Source organism: Camelus ferus, chromosome 8, assembly GCF_009834535.1.
Source record: "Camelus ferus isolate YT-003-E chromosome 8, BCGSAC_Cfer_1.0, whole genome shotgun sequence".
Classification (NCBI taxonomy): domain Eukaryota; kingdom Metazoa; phylum Chordata; class Mammalia; order Artiodactyla; family Camelidae; genus Camelus; species Camelus ferus.
Window position 1 is genome coordinate 72,610,748 of NC_045703.1, and position 17,890 is coordinate 72,628,637.

At 57.9% G+C, this 17,890-nt stretch overlaps 1 protein-coding gene across 8 annotated transcripts in view; it reads right to left on the minus strand.

Moving 5' to 3' along the window:
- UNC93A (unc-93 homolog A) overlaps positions 1-17,890 on the minus strand; it is a 37,584-nt gene that overhangs the window by 2,134 nt on the left and 17,560 nt on the right. For all 8 annotated transcript variants that reach the window (XR_004322135.1, XM_032485355.1, XM_032485357.1 and 5 more), the window contains 6 exons: positions 16,798-16,979; positions 15,571-15,800; positions 13,893-14,018; positions 11,677-11,891; positions 10,635-10,770; positions 9,379-9,510 (listed from right to left, as the gene is read on the minus strand). Coding sequence is in view for 7 of the 8 variants with exons in the window: in XM_032485355.1 (XP_032341246.1) it covers positions 9,379-9,510; positions 10,635-10,770; positions 11,677-11,891; positions 13,893-14,018; positions 15,571-15,800; positions 16,798-16,979 (1,021 nt within the window). In the remaining variant the exon portion in view is untranslated. The remainder of the gene's footprint in view (positions 1-9,378; positions 9,511-10,634; positions 10,771-11,676; positions 11,892-13,892; positions 14,019-15,570; positions 15,801-16,797; positions 16,980-17,890) is intronic.

Sequence of the window (17,890 nt, forward strand, 5' to 3'; positions counted from 1 at the left end):
GGGTGCCGGTGAGGGACCCACCCCGCAGAGCCCGAACGTGAGGACGCCTGGAGGCCGTGCTATGGGGGAGGGACGTGCATTCCTGGGTGAGCACGGGGAGCACCCCCATCCCCAGGACGTGAGTGAGGCGGCAGTGTGTCTGGAAGGCGGACAGCTGGGAAGGGGGATGTTGCCAGCAGAGCGACAGGCCTGCGCACCCGGCCGATGTCCTGCTCTGGTCGCCGGAGCTGCCCAGTCACCACGCCTCCCGTCCCTCCACTGGGAACCTCTCAGCCTCCGGGGTGGCCAGGCGCAGACCCTTCTCCTGGTGCCCCCCATCCCCTCCCTCCTTCCTCCGAGGCCCAGGAGGGTGCCCTGAGCAGAGGAGGCCCTCACTCTCGTCACCTGGGGGACGGGACGGTTCACCATCAGTTGGAGCCCCTCTCCTGCACCCTCTCCTGGGCTGCCTCGTTGCCTCCTCCTCCAGCCTTGTTCTCTCCCGTGGGTCCCAAGCTGGAGTCAGGTCACCCTTTGCCCTCCTTCCCCATGACACCACTGCCTCGTCTGCTTCTATGAAGCACCTACTACGTGGCAGTCACAGCTCTGAGCTCTGCAGACACAGAGACAAGGGTGATCAGGAGGCTCGAGGCCCCTTCGTCAGACTTGGACCCTGAGTGTTTAGATTTTTCTGTCCGATCCGACTGTTAGAGCAGGCAGGTAGCTAGATATGAGCAGAGAAAGGGGGCCATGGGCCAAATGGAAGAAAACCATGTCTACATCTTGTAAACAACGGGGGTCCTGGGACAGACCAAGAAAAACAGGATCCTCCAGACTAATAAAAAGCCATACCTTCTGGGTTGACAAGTGTCCTGGAGGCCGAAAGAGAGGACAGGACAGGAATCCCCACCATCCAGCTGTAACCTTTCAATCACTGTGACCTCTGTCCACACGTGACCTTTTGCTTATGATACCTCCCCATCTGAACGTAGCCTTTTGTTCATCATGACCTCATCCAACTTCCCAATCAAGACTAAACAAGGACAAAACTCCCTCCTCCCCACCTGGGAAGGCGGAGCTGGGATGAAGGTCAGGAAAGACGACCCCGCACCCCTCCCTGCCAGTGAATATTCTGCCCATTCATTTTTACACCCAGATAATGAGCTTGCCAAGGAGACTCAGGGCAGCTACCCACCTGGGTCTGCCTGCTCTTTCCTTGAGAGCGTACTGTCTGTCCCTTAGTAAATCCTCGCTTTGCTTTCCTGACCTCCGTGCTTGTTTCTGGGTTCTTTCTGTGACAAGACTCTCCGGCCCCAGCACGACCTGTCTGGTCACCGCTGGGGTCACCTGACTCCACATCTCTGGGCATACTCTACTCCCAGCGGCCCCCGCACTGTTGCTAGAATCATCTTTCTAAGACGCAACGTGTCACACCACTCCCTGCCGAGTCTCTGGCATCCCGCCGGGGGGGACCCAGGCCTTGTGGTGGGGCAGCCCCTCTGCCCCTGGCTGCCCCCGCACACCCCACCACGGCCCACTGACCGTGCTTCTAGCTTCATGCCTTCACTTGTGACAGGCCTCTCGCGAGGACCTCCGCCTCCCCTGTGACTTTCCAAGAGGTTCTCCGCAGCTGATATCCCACGAGCATCCTTGGGGGCTCGACCCGCTTTCCCTGCAACATCCGTCCAGTCCTTTCATGCCTTCCACCTACTCAGTCTGTTTCTCCCTCTGTCCCCTGCTAGGCTGTGGACTCCCGAAAGCAGGAACCCATCTCACTTGGAGCGATCATTCCAGTGCTGCCTAAGAGTCAGCTTGGATACTGCGTGACCGAGGGGACACTGGGGGGTGGTGACTTGTGAATTGAGCAGGGCACCCATGTCCTGCAGGTCATGCCCCACAGGGACCTAGCATAGCCTCTCGCAGGATATCTAGTGACACGAGGGGACGGTGGGGCCATGCCAGCGGGGAGAGTCCTCTCTTCCTCTCCTCCCCTCCTGTTACAAGCCGGAGCCCGCCGCGGGGAGGGAGGCCGGGTAAGCTAGGACCTGGGACCGCAGACAGCAGGGCAGGGCTAAGGCACGGCCTTGGCCTGTGAGTCAGAGAACAAGTGAAGCGAAGTGGCAGGTGTGCACCTCTTGCATGGGCGGGGGGAGAGGACAGCCCCTGCTCGAGCCCCTGCGGGGCCAGGCGGGGTCTGCGCCGGGAACCTGTGCTCCAGGGCTGCCGTCGCCGCGCAGTCATGGTGTGCTCGGAGCGGCCCTGCCGACGGGGGCAGCGGTGGGAGAGGGACCCACAAGGGGACTTCCAGCACCTTCCTTTCTCAGCTTTCTCCCTGTTCCTTTTCCTTTGCCCCTTTCCTTCTCCCCCGCCCCCCCCCCCCCCCGCAATGAGGCGGGGAGGTGAGAGGGTTTAGGGAGGAGAGGTCCTGCCAGCATCGAGGAGAAGGTCTGAGGCCAGGAGCGAGGTCTCCTGCAGCTCCGCCTGGAACGTCGACCCCAGAAGCTGCTCCTTGGTGTCTGGTTTCTCAGCCTTTACCTGCGTAGGAGCCACGCAGATACGCGGTACAAGGTAAGATACACGTTTCCAGCGACGCGTGTGGGGAACTAGAGGCTGCTCGGAACAGTTGGAAGAAGGTGCCCTTCTCGTGTGCAGTCTGCAAAGTGCCTCCTACATGAAACTTAACAAACAGAATCTAAAAACCACATCCAGGGACTTGGCTCCTGAGATTACTGAAAGGTCTCTTGTCTGTCTTTGGAGGGTGACCTTAAACTGGACCCGGAAACAAGATGCTCGGGAAGGAAATCCAAGTGGAGACACTACGGCCGCAAGGGGAGGCTTCAGTCCCAGTCTGTGGCAGAAACGGTCACCCGCACCCTGGCAGGTTGCGGTCCTGTCACATGCATCCACTTTCCTGAAAATCCAGTAACATGGGCGACTCTAAGTTAAGCTACCACTTCTGGTCTGCAGGGTGATGTCTTTAGGAGATTTCAAGATTTGGTTTAGGTTGTGATGATCATAAATCCCCGAGCCTCAGGAGGATGGGACATGCTTTCTTCTGCTCACATTCTGGCTCAGGTCTGGTCCCACCTCCTGAGCAGTTACGGGCTCTTAAACTTCCTGAGTTGTTTTTTTCCCATAAATGTAAACTTTCTGGGCCCCCGAAGCCTGAAATATCAAGCGAAGAACTTGACGTTCTCTGAGTCTGATTCTGAAATTTGACCCCCGGTGGGGAGTCCACCAGCAGGAAAGAGAGGCCCAGAGTGGCTGCGAGCTCACCTCCTTGCGTTCAGCACAACTGGGCAGCTTGGGAGGCAGGGGAGCCCTTGGGAGGGGAGGACCTGGAACCCAGGAGTCGGCGGGAGCCAGCTGTACCTCTGGCTGAACAGCAGAGACTGAGGAAGACGTGGGGTGGCTGGACAGGAGGCAAGGGCCCCTTCCCCTCTCAGAAGGAGCCGGACCAGAGCCCGCAGAAGGAGCAAGCCAGCGGAGGCTGCCGTCAGCAGCCAGCACTGCCTTTTAAGAAAGCGCAGAGTCTGGGGAGAGCCACCTGTGCCCCTCTGGGAGCGCGGCCCAGCCGGAGTGGGGGAGGGCCCGTTGTAACCAAGCATCCAGCTTCAGGGAAATGACTCATGATCTGTTTTCCATTTTAATACAAACATAAAGAAAGCAACACATTCATTGCGTCCGATTCTAAGAATTAAGGACATGGTGGGCAGAGGGTAAAGACATTAAAGAGAAAACAAAAGTAGGCCGAAAACAGCAGTTCAGCACTTCTGAAGCTGCGTGGACAGTAGGGCCGAACCACTGAGAGGGGAGCCTGGGCTTCCCACTGTCCGAGAAGGAAGCTACGGAGCAGCAGAGGGGGCTGGGGGCTGGGGGGAGCTGGAATGAGCCCGCGGTGCTGGAGCAGCCTGGGCTCACCCCTAGTTTACAGAGGGTGTGCAGATACAGACGTGGATGCCCCCGTGTGTGTGCACAGGGGCCAGTGTGCACGGGGAACCCCCTCACTGTGCAATGGCTGTGCCTGGAAGCAGGGTCATCTCAGCAGCCGTAGGCACACCTAGAACTCAAATCACGCTTTCTAATACCGTTCTCTGATAAAATGCACCCAGGCTCCTTGGAGAAATGGCTAAGCTAGGGCTGGCACGGGAGGGTTACCAGATGAGCCTAGAATATTCCGTAGTGCTAGGAAATAAGGAAGTACTAAAAAAAAAAAAAAAAAATAGATGGAACATGTCAAAAGGACACAGGCGCCAGCGTGAAAGATCCCAATGGCCAAAGCTGGAACCATTCGAGCAACAAAATAAATAATGTTGCACTGGATTGTGACCCAAGGAATATAACAAACACATGAGCCCATGCCGATACAGACAAATGGTTGAGTGAAGACTTACATGTTATATAAATACACACTCGTCTTCCAGGAGGTGGGGATTAATTGCTCCCCCTTAATTGTGGAATTGCTCCTAGCTCCCAAAGAACTCGCCGTGGAAAGGTGAGTAGCCCGCTGCCCTGGAGAAGCCTGACAGATCCTGGGCTGGCCAGCGATCGAGGTTCACAGCAGTGACCAGCCCTGTGCTGCCACGTGCCCCTGACTGGTGTGCTGAGAAAAGCACTTCACTTTGGGGTCTTCCTCCCCAAAACCAAGAACTCCAGCCTAATCACGAGGAAACGTCAGACGAGCCCACGCTCACGGGCAGCCTGCAGAACACCCGACCAGCGTTCCCTACAGGTGCCAAGGGCACCAGCAGCAGGGGAGGAGGAGGATCCGGCACCGACCAGACGAGGAGATGTGATGCCGACGTGGAACGTGGCACCCGCGTGGGGTCCTGAGCACACAGAGGACAGGGGGTGAAGCTGGAGGTACTGGAGCACACAGAGGGCGGGGGGATCTGGAGAAATCCGAATCGAGTCTCAGGTTTCCTTAGGTCGTGTCCCAGTGTCGAGTTCTTGGTTTTGACAAACATATCATCGTTTTATAAGATATTCAAATTAAGCCTGACCTGGCGAAGGAACCGGGGGAAATGATGGATGCTGACCCCTGTCCTCAGATGACCAGATGGGGACATGTCTGGTTTGGTTGGAAAAGATAAGGCATGCAGGAGGAGCCAGGGTTTTGAGTTAATCAACCCGAAAACAGCCCCTTTGGAGGCTGACAGGGCAGAAGGCTATTTTTAGACCAGACATTCCAACCTCAGATGCAGGCATTGGCCTGTACGGGTTTCTGTGGCAACGGCCCCCATCTTCCATGCACTGTCAGGGCAGATAAACAGACAGCCTAGCTGGAGGGCTCCTGAGGCTGGAGGGATGCCTGGAGCCCAGCGGGAGCTCGGAGCAGTGAGCTGCACGACTCTGGCCCGGGGGGAGGCGCTTGGATGCTCCCGCCACTGATGCGCTTCCACACTGGAGAACTGTCACCATCAGTGTTTAAACTGAGAAGTGGTGACTGAAGAGGAGGAACTGAACTGTGTCGTCTCGTCAATTAGGGAAGCATGCAGTTCACGTATTTTCTTAAGAGAGAGACACATTCAGGGAGAACAGGTTTGGGGATCCGACTAGTTACTGAAAAAGCGAAAATGAGAGGGAGCAGATCTTACAAGGTGGCAAAAGCTACACAACGTTTCCAGTTTCAGCAGCACAGAGATGGTGCGGATGCCGGGGGGGCGGGAGCTCTGAGGCAGCCAGCCTGCCCGGAACCCCGTTTATTAAAACAGCCCCCCTGGCCAAGGCGGCTGCGGGCGCAGACTCCAAAAGGAGTTCTCAAATCATACATGAAAGGATAGCTTTCTTCAACAACTGATCTTTTTCCTTGAAAAAATCACTTTTTATCTGTACAAAACGACAGAAAGAATTCGTCTTAAATTAGCACTCCTCGCTCAAGGCAGTCTTTATCCAAATTATTCACTGGCCCTCACGGAACTCTGCCCAGTTTTGACTAAGGATCTGCCTGACAGTGTCTGCTGCCCGAGGATGGACAGAGACTGAAAGCAGTGACTCCCGGGTCTGCAGGGGAAAGAAAACCAGACATTTTTGCTGCGAGCATTGGAGACCTCTGGAGAATTACTGCATGGAGCACTGGGTGGCCACGTCCCCCAGGCCCTTACCTGACTTCCCTTTAATGTGTAAATACTCTTTAAAATTCAGCTCGTATTTCAGAAAGCAAGGCGGCACGTGCATTTGGAGAGCTCAGTAAAACACGGGGGCCTTTCACGCCCCCCGGGGCGCTGGAGGCAGGCCTCTCCTGCTGCTCCCAGGGCGAGGTGTCTGGGATTCCTACAGGTGGCGTGGCCTGTCACTGCTGACTAATCTGGACCGTGCTTTCTGTTTCTCTCTCTGCGACGCAGTGTTTCTTCCGTTGAGCAGTCCCGCAGGCCCCACCCGTGACTGGTAGGTCGCTGCTCCCACGCAGTGACCCCTGTCCACACGCCAGATTAGGACACTGAGCCAAACACACCTTTGTCACCTGGTTCTGAACTTCGCCAAAGCCTCCTGCATGACGGGGGCCATAGGAAAGCTTGGGAAACCCACCTCCTGAATCCGACAACATGATGTTTTTCTGCTGTTCTGCAAGCCGGGCAGTCCTGGAATACTGAGTCCACGGGGGGCCGGGGACAGTGGCCAGCTCTCCTGTCCTGGAAACGCTGGCTTGTGGCCTGTTAGTGGATTGACCTGGCCCAGGTTCTAGTCCCAGGTGTTTCCTAGATGAAGACTGAATGGTGGGTGGTGCTCCTGAGGGAAGAGGCCCCTTCGGAGCCAGGTCCACCTCTGGGGCCAGGGCGCATCTCACCGTTCTGCAGGTTGCCAGATGCATAGGCAGCTCAACCCTTGGGCCTCCGACACCCACCGTGTGCCAGGGCCATAGGTGGTCTGTGGGAAACTCAAGGCTAAGGTCCCCATCCTCGGGCCTCAGCCCTGTGGTTTTCAGCCACCACACAAAACGCGGGCTCTCTGCCCCATACTGCCACGTGTGGTCCCCCACCTCTGCTTCCCTCTTCTCTCTTGGGGCCTCCCCTAACCCTCTCCGCTACAGCAGCTTGTCCCCTGGCAGGAAACGCAACCAACCCACCACCAAAGGGCGCTCGACACTGGGGATGTGGTGTCCACACCAGGCCTCCACGCTCCGTGCCCGGGGTCCTCCCTGGGCCTCGGCCCTGTGTGTCCCCCGGGGCTGCGACTACTCCCTCCCCCGCACGTCCCACCCCTGCTCCCCTGCACCCCGCGGGCGACCCCTACCCGACCCGACGGCGGGCCTCGGGGCTCGGGAAGAGCTCCCGCCCCACGGCTGCTCCCTCCACGCCCCGCCTGGACTCTGTGCCTCCACCCCGAAGCCAGGCTCCGGGCTCCAGCCTCTCAGGCTCCCCGGGCCGGGTTCTCAGCCCTGATGCCACCGCCCTCCCCACCTAGTATCCCTCTCGCCATCCTCATGTCCCTCCCATCCACTGACCTCTGCTGCTTCATTGCACATCACGTAATCTGGAAACCCCTCTGGTGCCCATCCCTCCCTGGGCCCCCAGCTCCGTCCCTGAGGACGCCAGACCCACGCCGCACACGCTCCCTGCTCTCAGCTGGCCCACTGCGCTGGCCAGGCCCCTCGCCCTCAGCAGCTCTGCCCGCCTCGCTCCTCCTGGTTCTCTTTGCTCGGGAGGCTGCCTAACACCAGGGCTGGACAACTGGGCCCAGAGCCCAGGCCCTGCACTGTGTGTGGTGCTGCGGGCAGTGTGGGGGGTGGCCTGGGCCACGTGGGTGAGGGGGCCCCTCGCAGGACCTAGCGCCCGGCCGTGATCAGAGCTGCCTGCTGGGGTCCCCACTGGCTGTGCTCCCCAAGGAAGCCACATCTGTCAGGTGTGAGCTTCGCTCCTTCCCCGTGGCGACAATGTCTCCCACGTTCTTCGCTTGGACTGCCTTCCCCTGGTTTCCAAAGAAAGTACCCCGCTCCCAGCCGGGGGCGCCCTCTCAGCCCTCCTGGCCCCGCGTCCCCCAAATCACCATTCAGCTCGCCCTCCTCATCCAACCTTTTCTGGATCCTTCCTCCCCTCCTCTCCTTACAACCCCTCACTTGGAGCCTAAGAACAATCATTGGGATAAACATCCCCTTTCAGAGCTGTGCCCCGTCCGGCGTCCCTCCTCCGTCCCGTTCCAAGTCCGAGGCAAGACCCTCCGTGGATGCCTCTGGCCCTGCCATCTGATGCCCCCCCGGGACCAGGATGCCCAGCCCCACCTGGGGACGCTGGGCATGGGCACCGCAGGGGGCCTGCTGCTGGCCAGTAGCTTCCGCCACGCAGACTCTGCCTCAGGCCCTCTTCCCACCCCTCTGTCTGCCCTGACCGTCTGTCTGCCTGCCTTTCCCCGAGTTATGACAGCATCTCACCCTGCCCCCCTTGGTGTGGATCCTTTCTGTTGCTTCCACCCATGCTGAGTGAAACTGGGCCCTTCCCCAGGCACGTTGGCCCCACGTCGGACCAGCAGCCCCCGCCCCCAGCACTGCCCCCAGCCTGTCCTCAGCTGTGGGGCCAGGGAGCTTGTGGAAACCCCATGGTGACAGTGTCGGGGGGTGGCCTCTGGGGGCGATGAGGACCTGGGGGGGCCCTCCTGGGTGAGATTAGTGTCTTTATAAAGGACCCCGCAGAGTCCCTCACCCCCACCTTCACGGGAGAACCCGGCAAGATGATGGTGTCTGTGAAGCAGGAGGCAGAACCCTCCAGACACTGAATCTTGGACGTTCAGTCCCAGAACTGGGAGCAGCACACGTCTGCTGTTTACTCGCCCCCCAGTCTGTGGGGTCCTATTACGGCATCCCAAACAGACGGACCCCCCACACCCGGCCCCCCAGCCTCCTCTGGGCCCCCCTCTGCCTGGAGGACAGCCAGTCGGGAGACGCAGCCGTGGCCTCCAGGATGGCGCCTGCGTGACCCCTGCTGCCCCGCACGCGGCTCTCGCAGGAAAAGACACCCACCCCAGCCCTGGAGTCACTGCCGGGACGTGTCATGGTCACCTGGGAGCCCCTCTGCTCCAGAAGTGACACATTCATCTCCCCATCATCACCGAGATCGCTGGAGGGCCCTTGTCCTCAGACGCCCAGGGACAAGCACACGGTGCGGGTGGGGGCATCATTCTACTCAGCGAAGCTCCTCCCATGGGAAGGGCCGGGGAGCCGTCACTCTTAGGAAAGGAAGTTGTGCTCTCCGGGGCTTTCTCTCTGGCATCACGGGCCAGAGGAGACACTTAGAATCCCTGGTGTGGGACAGGAGCCCTCCTGCCTGTCTGGCCCCCGTTCCACCTCCTGAGCGCCACTGAGGACGTCTGTCTCCCCGGGACCCCAAGCTGGCGGACCGTCCACACACCCACCATGTGTTCCCCCACGGCTGGCCCCAGAGTGGGAACGGCCCCGGGCCGGGCGCTCACCATTGTTCTGTGTCTGCCAGACGGCGTCGGCCACGCCCCAGAGGCCGGAAAATACGAAGAACACAGCCAGCTGACTGGGGTGCGGTCTCCACAGCAGGAGGGCGATGATGCAGGAGAGGTGGGTAATGGCACCTGCGAGCACGCAGACGGAGGGACATGAGCTCACCTGAGGTGCTCGGTGCTAAAGGACACGTCTTCTTGACCCTTGGCTTTCTGGCTTAAGTCACGTTTCCTTAAAATACTCCTGGGGGGTTTTGACACAGCATGTGCAGGGCCAGGGCAGGGGAGTGGGTTCAGACAGAGGGTGGAGAGAAGGGCGACTTCATTAGGGATGAGTCTGGGACCCCCGCTTCCCACCAAGCAGGGGGCGTGGGCAAGGGGCAGGGTCCGTCCAAACAGGACGTGGCAGGAGATGCTGGTGGCAGCGCCTGCTGGTCCCTCCTGACTTTATCCTAACGGGTCCTAAGTCTTGGCCCCATGCCTCTGTGGACACTGAGGTGTCTCTCAAATGGAGTAACAGAGCAGCTTACGGAGAAGGAGCAGGCTCCGCAGAGTCGGGGATGCAGGTGCACCCTGGGTTCCCCAGGCTGTGTGACCTCGGGCAGGTAACCACACTTCTCTGTTCCTCAACATACACGATTCCTTGGCTCCAGGCGGGCACTGACCAGTGGTTACTATTTCCCCCCCTCTTCCTGCGTCACCACAGACCCTTTGGACCTTGGGGGGACCGCCGGGCAACCGTTTTGTTAGCACCCTTATTTCTCATTATTCACATTGTCTCTGACGCTCCCTCCTTCCCTTCTCAAGAGACATGATAAAAAAAAAATCATAAAATAGATTAACAACAAGTGTATACTGTGGAGCCAGGGAACCACATTCAATATCTTGCAGTGACCTATGGTGAAAAAGAATATGAGAACAAATGTACGTGTGTTCCTACGTGACTGAAGCACTGTGCCGTGCACTGGAAATGGACACAACACTGTAAACTGACTACACTTCAATAAAAACATATTTTAAAAACAGAGAGATGGAGGGTGATGCGTGTTTAGAAGGTCACCTTCATCCTCCACGAGAACACAGGTCTCCTTCTGGAAGCTTCCCTGACTCCCGCCTCACCCCACAGCCCCGTGGCTGGTCGGGCCTCCCTTCCTGTGCCTCCACCAAGCCCCCTACTTGCCCCAACCCTGGCCGCACCACACGGCAGAGCCAGGCCAGTCCGGGACCCCATGCAGCACGCGTCCACGGTCACCTACCCAGCGCGAAGAGAGCCGTCCTGCCCGTGTGCGCGGCGAGCTTCCCGTACAGAAGGGAGCAGAGCGCGTTGATGGCCGCAAAGCAGATCATCACGTAGCCGACATACTGGATGCCCAGGGCGCAGGTGGTGTAGGACTGCGGGAAGCACAGACAGGTCACCTGCGCTGGCCGCGGCCCTGCTTGGGGGCCGCGCTCTGGAGCTGCAGTGTGGGGGTTCACTCTGATCAGGGCGTGCCATGTCTGCTACAGTGCTTTCTTCCATGTGACCACTGACTTGATAAATTGGCCTGAAAGCTTTGTTCAGGGTCCCCGTGTGGAGAACAGAGCTGGTGCTTGTAGGAAAAACTCCTCTTTTGAGTCAGAACTAATGAAGAATGGTTTGGACAGACACCCAATACTTATTGTTCATACAGGGGATAATCTGAGCTATTCTTATTGGGGTGGAGGTTTCCCATTCTGTCTGTAAGACAGCTGAGGGTGACCGTGAGTTCAGAGCCTGTCAGCCAGTACGGGTCACTCTCGGTGTCCAGGGTTGGGGCACCGCTCTAGATCTCCCCCCAGAGAGGCGCCCCCCTTAGGCACAAAGTGGGGCAGGCGGGCTTCCAGGCACAGAGGGCATCTGAGTGGACAGGGCCACCATGCCGAGACCCACATCCATTTCCAGGTGGAGATGCGTAATTTAAAACCTCGAGTGATCAGGAATTTCAGTGGATTCGTGGATTTCGTGGTTTTCCCTATTTTTCATTCTAAAATAAACCTCAGGTGAGATGCAGGTATGCATTACAAAGTAAATGATCACGTATGTCCCGAGGAGCTTGGGTCCTTTCCCTGAAGACACAGCTCGGGTGAGAGGGGCTCCCCTGAGAGCATCTCAGCCCAGGGGAGCTGGACGCAGCCAGGCAGCTGGCGTCTTAACCACAGAGGCAGCTCCCCCAGGCGGGGAAGGACCCAGTGCATCATCCGGAGCCCCGCCCGCCCTCCGCCCGGCCGCAGGGCCGTCGGCCTGAGCGCAGCACGGTCAGCATCCCCTTCACCCCCTACCCTCGTGTAGTCGCCAGCCAGGAAGGCTTGCTCGAACCCGCTGTACAGCGGCAGCAGGACCAGGAGACGCAGCCGCTTGTCCCGAAAGAGCTTGAAAGTCGACAGCAGAGCGGACCACACGCGCGGTGCTCTCTCCTTCCCCTCCCGTGTCCGCCGAGCGCCTTTCACGGGCTCGAGCAGCACGGCTGTCAGCAGAACGGCCAGGACGCCGCTCCCTGGAAGGGCGCGAGGGGAAAGGCTGCCGTTACAGGAGCGGGGCCCGCACACACACGGACCCCTCCTCCTCTGGGGACGGAGGGTCGGGTTCAAATCCGACACGAGGCAGGCCGAGCCTGACCAGAGCCCTGCCCTCCCGTGGAGACTTGGATCCCACACACACGTGTTGTTTCTGTGATGAACCTGTGACCCCATGTAACCCGCCACAGCAGGTCCCGGGAAACACAGGCCCCTGGGGAGAGACCCCAGAGGTCCTCAGTGCCCTTCACACCCACTGGTTCTCTCGTCAGGACCCTCAGAGTAGCCTCCGCCAACAGCCAGTCTCCGTCCTCAGGGTCCCGAGTCCCGAAGGTCACGTCTGCTGCTTCTCCTGTCTATCCCCCAAATGTCCCTAAACGTCCTGCCCTGGGAACCAGCTGCGTGTGTCCAGGCGTCTCCCAGCTGCAGTGCGATCGTGAAAAAGAGGCTTTTCATACTGAGACGGGAAAACGCCTCCAAAACAAACGACTGAAGGGAAAACCAGGTGCGGGGCTGGCCATCTGCTGCACTGCCGTTTGTTCTTTTCAGTTTAAACTCTATCTTTCATAACTGAGGTACAGGCAGTTACACTGTGTCGACTTCTGGTGCACGGCACAGTGTCCCAGTCAAGCATGTACACACGTATGTTCATTTTCATATTCTTCCTCATTGAAGGTTATTATAAGAAACTGAATATAGTTCCCTGAGCTCTACAGAAGAAATTTGTCTTTTATCTATTATATATAGTAGTTAATATTTGTAAATCTCAAACTCCCAAATTTATCCCTTCCCACCCCTTTTACCCCGGGAACCATAAGATTGTTTCCTATGTCTGCAAGTCTGTTCGTTTTGTAGAGGAGTTCGTAGTGTCTCTTTTTTTCTTTTTTTAGATTCCACATATGAGTGATAGCATATGGTATTTTTCTTTCTCCTTCTGGCTTACCCATTTCTTTTTGATAAGGAGGGACATAAAGACATATTTGTTTAAAACAGAAAACAAAGTTATGGCTACGGGGCTCTGGGGGAGGGGTGGGGAGGGTTAAACTGGGCGTCTGGGACTAGCAGATATTTGGAATATGTACTATTCCAAAGGCAGCCCTCCAAGCAGTGGTACACCTGTGGCTGTAGGAGGGAAGTCGTTTAGAAAACTATTCACAGAAATACTTGCCATTAAAATGAGTTTCTCACGGCAAGATGCGCTGTGAGGGCTCACTCCCCCAGGCAGCCGTCTTCCCACGGCCCCCCGGGCTTGTGTGCTTTCAGCCGAGCTGGGACCAGCCGGGGGGCCTGGAGCCTCACCGGTGCCGGAGCGGGTGCAGGAGAGACCCGCGCCCAGCGCCAGCCTTTCAGCAGAAACGGTTCAATAGATCCCTCAGGAAAAGGCGATAACGTACAGGGGTCTGGGACTTCCAGGGTCACCTGGGCACAGCTGGGACCCAAGCAGCGGGTCCACCAAAGCGATGGGCTGCCACGGTGCTGTCCGACGAGGTGGCGCTCAGCGCTCGGAATGTGGCTGCTGGGACTTGGGAACAGAATTTTCATCTTTGTAATGTAATTTTTGATGAGTTTTTTGGGGGAGGGGCAGATAATTAGGTTGATTTATTTATTTATTTAATGGCGGGACTGGTGATTGAACCTGGGACCTCGTGCGTGCTAATCACATGCTCAGCCACTGAGCTATACCCTCCACCTCCCAGGAAGAGTATTTTTAATTTAATTAACATTTAAAGAAGCACACGTCATGGCCACCCGCCTGGACTGTGCAGGTGTGAAGCGACTCCCTCCTGCAGGAGAGCATCACACATCGGGGTCGGCTGTGTCGGAGTCCCTGTGGAAAAGGTCTGAGTACAACCGACCGGAACATGTTTTGCGGGGCTTTTGCAGACGAAGAGATATGACTCGTGCTGGGGGGGGGTGGTGGTCTTTGCAGCCCAGGGGGCCTTAGACTTGCCTGCCCGGATCCCGCCGCGCCGAGCACGTACCCGTGTAAATGCCCAGCAGGGTGTAGATCAGCTCCTGGGACGGGCGGCTGCTGCTGTTCGTGGACGCCGTGGCCATCAAGCAGTCACTGGCCCCGCAGGACAGGAGCTGCTCCTCCGGAACGGCCCCTGTGACGTCGGAAGCAAAGAGGTGGGATGAGAACACAGGTGGTTTGACGGGAGACTGGACCTGAGCAAAGGGGTGCCCCGCGATAAAGGCACGTGGACACGCAGAGAGCCAGACATCGCTGCAGGTCAGCATGACGAGGCACGCATTCACTTCACCAAGGGTCTGAAAATACTTTCCCCCTGGGCATGTGTCCGTACACTTGACCTGAAGGCACTCTGGACATCGTGCGGAAAATGTTGGTTCCTTGTTTATGTTACTTTCCTGACATAATTGAAAATTTTCCACATTTCAAAATTAATAAGAACTAGAGGGCACTAGCTGAATGTTGGGCCCGCTGGCTTCTCTTTCAGATTCATCTGTAACCAGCTCCATGACCTTGGGCAGGTTATCTCATACCTTCTCTGAATGTTAGTTTTCTTATCTGTGAGAAGAATAAAATTTGAAACATCAATGACTCTCAGTCAGACTCACATCAGAATCTCTGGAGAGAGAAGGATGTCGTGGAAGAAAGAATATTCAGTGAATATTATGTCCCCATCACAAAGGTTCCATCACATAAGACGCCACAAAATCCCTTGGCTGGGGAGATACTCAGTGCGTAGCGAAGGCAGTGTGGAGAGCAGAGGCGTAGAAAGGCCGAGAAGCCTCGTGACGCTCAGTGTGCCTCCCAGCCCTCAGCTCTGTCCTGGGATCAGGCAGAGATCCAAGCTCACTAGCCTGCATGCCTTTCAAATAAACCTGGTCCCTCCGTTGCGCACCAGTCCTCTTAGAGGGACTGGACTTTGAGCCCAGTTTCTGCAGGATTCTTGCTGACAGTGACACCAATAATGCGGAGCAGTGGGTATCCATCGACCCTATGGTTTCCCTTCTTTGGGTGCATTTAGCAAGTGATGACATCACATGAGAAAAAAGGAAGAAAGATTTTCATTACAGAGTTTCCCAAAGGCAGGGCTTTGGAGGGGACAGCCGGCTGAGGTCCTCGAGGCCAGGGCAGGGCAGTAATCATGGCTGCACTTAGGAGAGCCAGAACCTCTTCCCTGTTAATACATGTTTCCTGTAAGGAATGAAGAGGTTCCTTCCGTCTGCCCTTGGTTTAAATCCTCAGACATCAAAGTGCGGGCAGAGAAGAGACACCCACGTTACACCCTGTCTGAGGCCAGGGAGAGCAGAGTTAAGACGTCGGTCACCTGATGCTCAAATCAGGTAAGAGGTGAGGGGTCCTTCATGTGCCCCTGGAAACACTGGTGAATGGACCGATTCAGTGGGAAAACGGATGGTCTAGGACAGTGAGGACGCCACACTCCAAGTTCCACAGAGGTGGCCCTTACTTCCCCAGGGCACCCCAGGGCCCCCCGCCCAGGGGACGCCAGGGTCAGAACTGCTGAGGCACCTGTGGGCCAGACGGGCCCTTAGACCTGCCCAGGCTGCCCGGGGAGCAGGAAGCCGGTAACGCTGAGGCACAGGCGGGCCAAGAACCAGGGCTCGGGCCTCACGAGACCACCCGCTCAGGTCCAGGGGCCCTCAGGGGTGGCCACTGAGCCTTCCTGTTACCGTGAGTGGGCGTCTGTCCGAACACCAGAGACGAGATCAGGTTGCCCCACACTCCAGACGACTGGAATATGAGAAAGAAGATGCCGAAATACTGGTTCACCACGTCTTTGCCGGCTTTTCCCGCCTTCTCCGCGTGTGCGTTTCCCATGATGGTGAGGTAGGTGCCTTGAGCGGACCACAGCGGGGCGGCTCCAAGTCCCAGCAGGATGGAGGTGGGGACCAGCGTGTACCTGGGGGATGAAAGGCAGATGGGGGGGTGCTCGGTCCCCTCGGTCTGGAGAGAAGGGGCTCCTCCTGGCCCATGAGGTCGAACTGTGCTGTTGGACTGGGCAGATTGACGGGGTCACCCTTAGACTCAGCTGAATGAGAAATCGGCACCTTTCCTGGTTCTGGCTCGTTTGTAAAAGTGGACGTGGGTGCCAGTGGTTTCTTTGTATTTGGATGCAACTACAGTGAGCTGGAGTTAGAAGTGAGGCTGGGCCGGTGCTGGGTATCTCCAACGGCATCACGTTAAAGACCATTTAGTGTGTGTGTGTGTGTGTGTGTGTGTGTGTACATGTGCATGTGTGTACATGTGCATGTGTGTATATGCATATGTATGTATGCATGTATGTGTGTACATGTGCATGTGTGTGCATGCATGTGTATGCGTGTGTGTGTGTATGTGTGTGTATGTATGTATCTATTGACCTGCCACCCCCCACCTTGAGGATTCTGTAGGAAATAATCTATGGTCCCAAGAAAAAGGAGCACAAGAAGCCGTCATATCAGTGTGTCCTGCGAGCAGTGGGGTGCCCCTCAAAAAGACACTTGCCAGCTGTGCTCCTGGGAAAAGGGGTGTGGCCCACGCCCTCAGAGCTTGGCCCCCCAGGGTCCCTTTCAACTGGGGAGCGGGCAGGGCTCAGGCCTGGCCTGGGGCACCGGCTCCAGCCCTGCTGTGTCCTCTCTGTGACAGGGTGAGGGTATGGGGTTTGGTCCACTGGTCACATCCTGCTAAGTCTCCCTGAAATTCACCCCCAGCATCTTAGTCAGAGTTTCCCCTGGTTGCTGGGGCCACGACAGTGCCTGGGGGGCAGGAGGGAAGCTGAGGGCAGGGTTGAGAATCAGGAGTTGATGGGCCCAGCAGAGGGAACGGAGACATCTCATCTTAAAGCGGGAGTGGCGGAGGGGCCGGGGCGGCTCAATCCAAGCTGCACGCGGACCCGGGGTGGCGAGCGGCGGGTGTACCAGCTGGCGTAGAAGTTGCCCAGGGAGAAGGCCACGTAGCAGCACATGGAGGTGACGATGGTCCACTTGCAGCCCAGCTTCTGAATGAGGACCGGCGGCAGGAACATGGACGAGAGCAGCATCCCGCAGTAGAGCGTGCTGAGCGCGGCCACCCCCAGGCCCGCCTCGCTGTACAGACTGCTCTGCGGGAACAAAACCACCCTGGTCAGCGGTCCAGTGTCGCCTCCAGGTCCCCGAGGCCACCAGCCACAGGCCTCCCGGGCTGGCGTCCTGGGCTGGAGGCCTCTTCTCCAGCTGGCAGGTGGGCAGGGGCGGAGATGCGGTGAATTCTGCACAGGATGGGGCCGCTCTCCTGGACGGGGAGGGGTGCGCAGGGCTGCAGCATGGCAAGGGGCCAGCCTGGGCAGGGAGCCCCACCTGCTGCCCGGCACCTGCCTCCATCCGTGGGATGGCGAGGCAGCCGTAGTGTCTCCAGGCCCCTCGGGCGGTGGGGGGACTCAGGCTGAGCCCGAGGCACGGCAAGAAGCTCCTGCTCAACACTGTGTAAGCGAACACTCCCATTTTTCATATTTTTGTCATTTTTCACTTGAGGGCCTGGCATAGCCTGCTATGAAGCGACCGAGAGGTCAGGTAAGTTCCCAGAGCCAGGCTGGCAAAGGCACTCACAGGGGGGACGTTTGCCTTTTGCTGTGAAAGAAAAACCAGCATAACTGGTTTTTCCTCTTCCTTCACTTGTAAGAGGAAAGAAGGGGGAGGGGGAGAGGGAGGCAAGGGAGGGGGGAGGAGGGGGAAACGGGGGGGGGGAGGGGGAAGGGGGAGGAGGAGAGGGAGGAGGGAGACAAGTGTTCCCCTTGGCAGCGGGCTCCCTTCACAAGGGCCCTGCTGCGTGTCCCACTCCCCACGCTCTGTCCCCTTCCCCTCAGTGCCCGGCCCCGTGGTCACTCATGGGGCAGGGGTGGGGGAGGACCTGCTGAGCTCCAGGTAACCGGCCAGACACCAGAGGAGGAAAACGCCTCTGAGAGGGCCTCTTCCCCGGCACAAGCCGGAGCCCTAAGCTGAGCTCACCCCCATTGTCCGAGTGTCGACTGTGCAG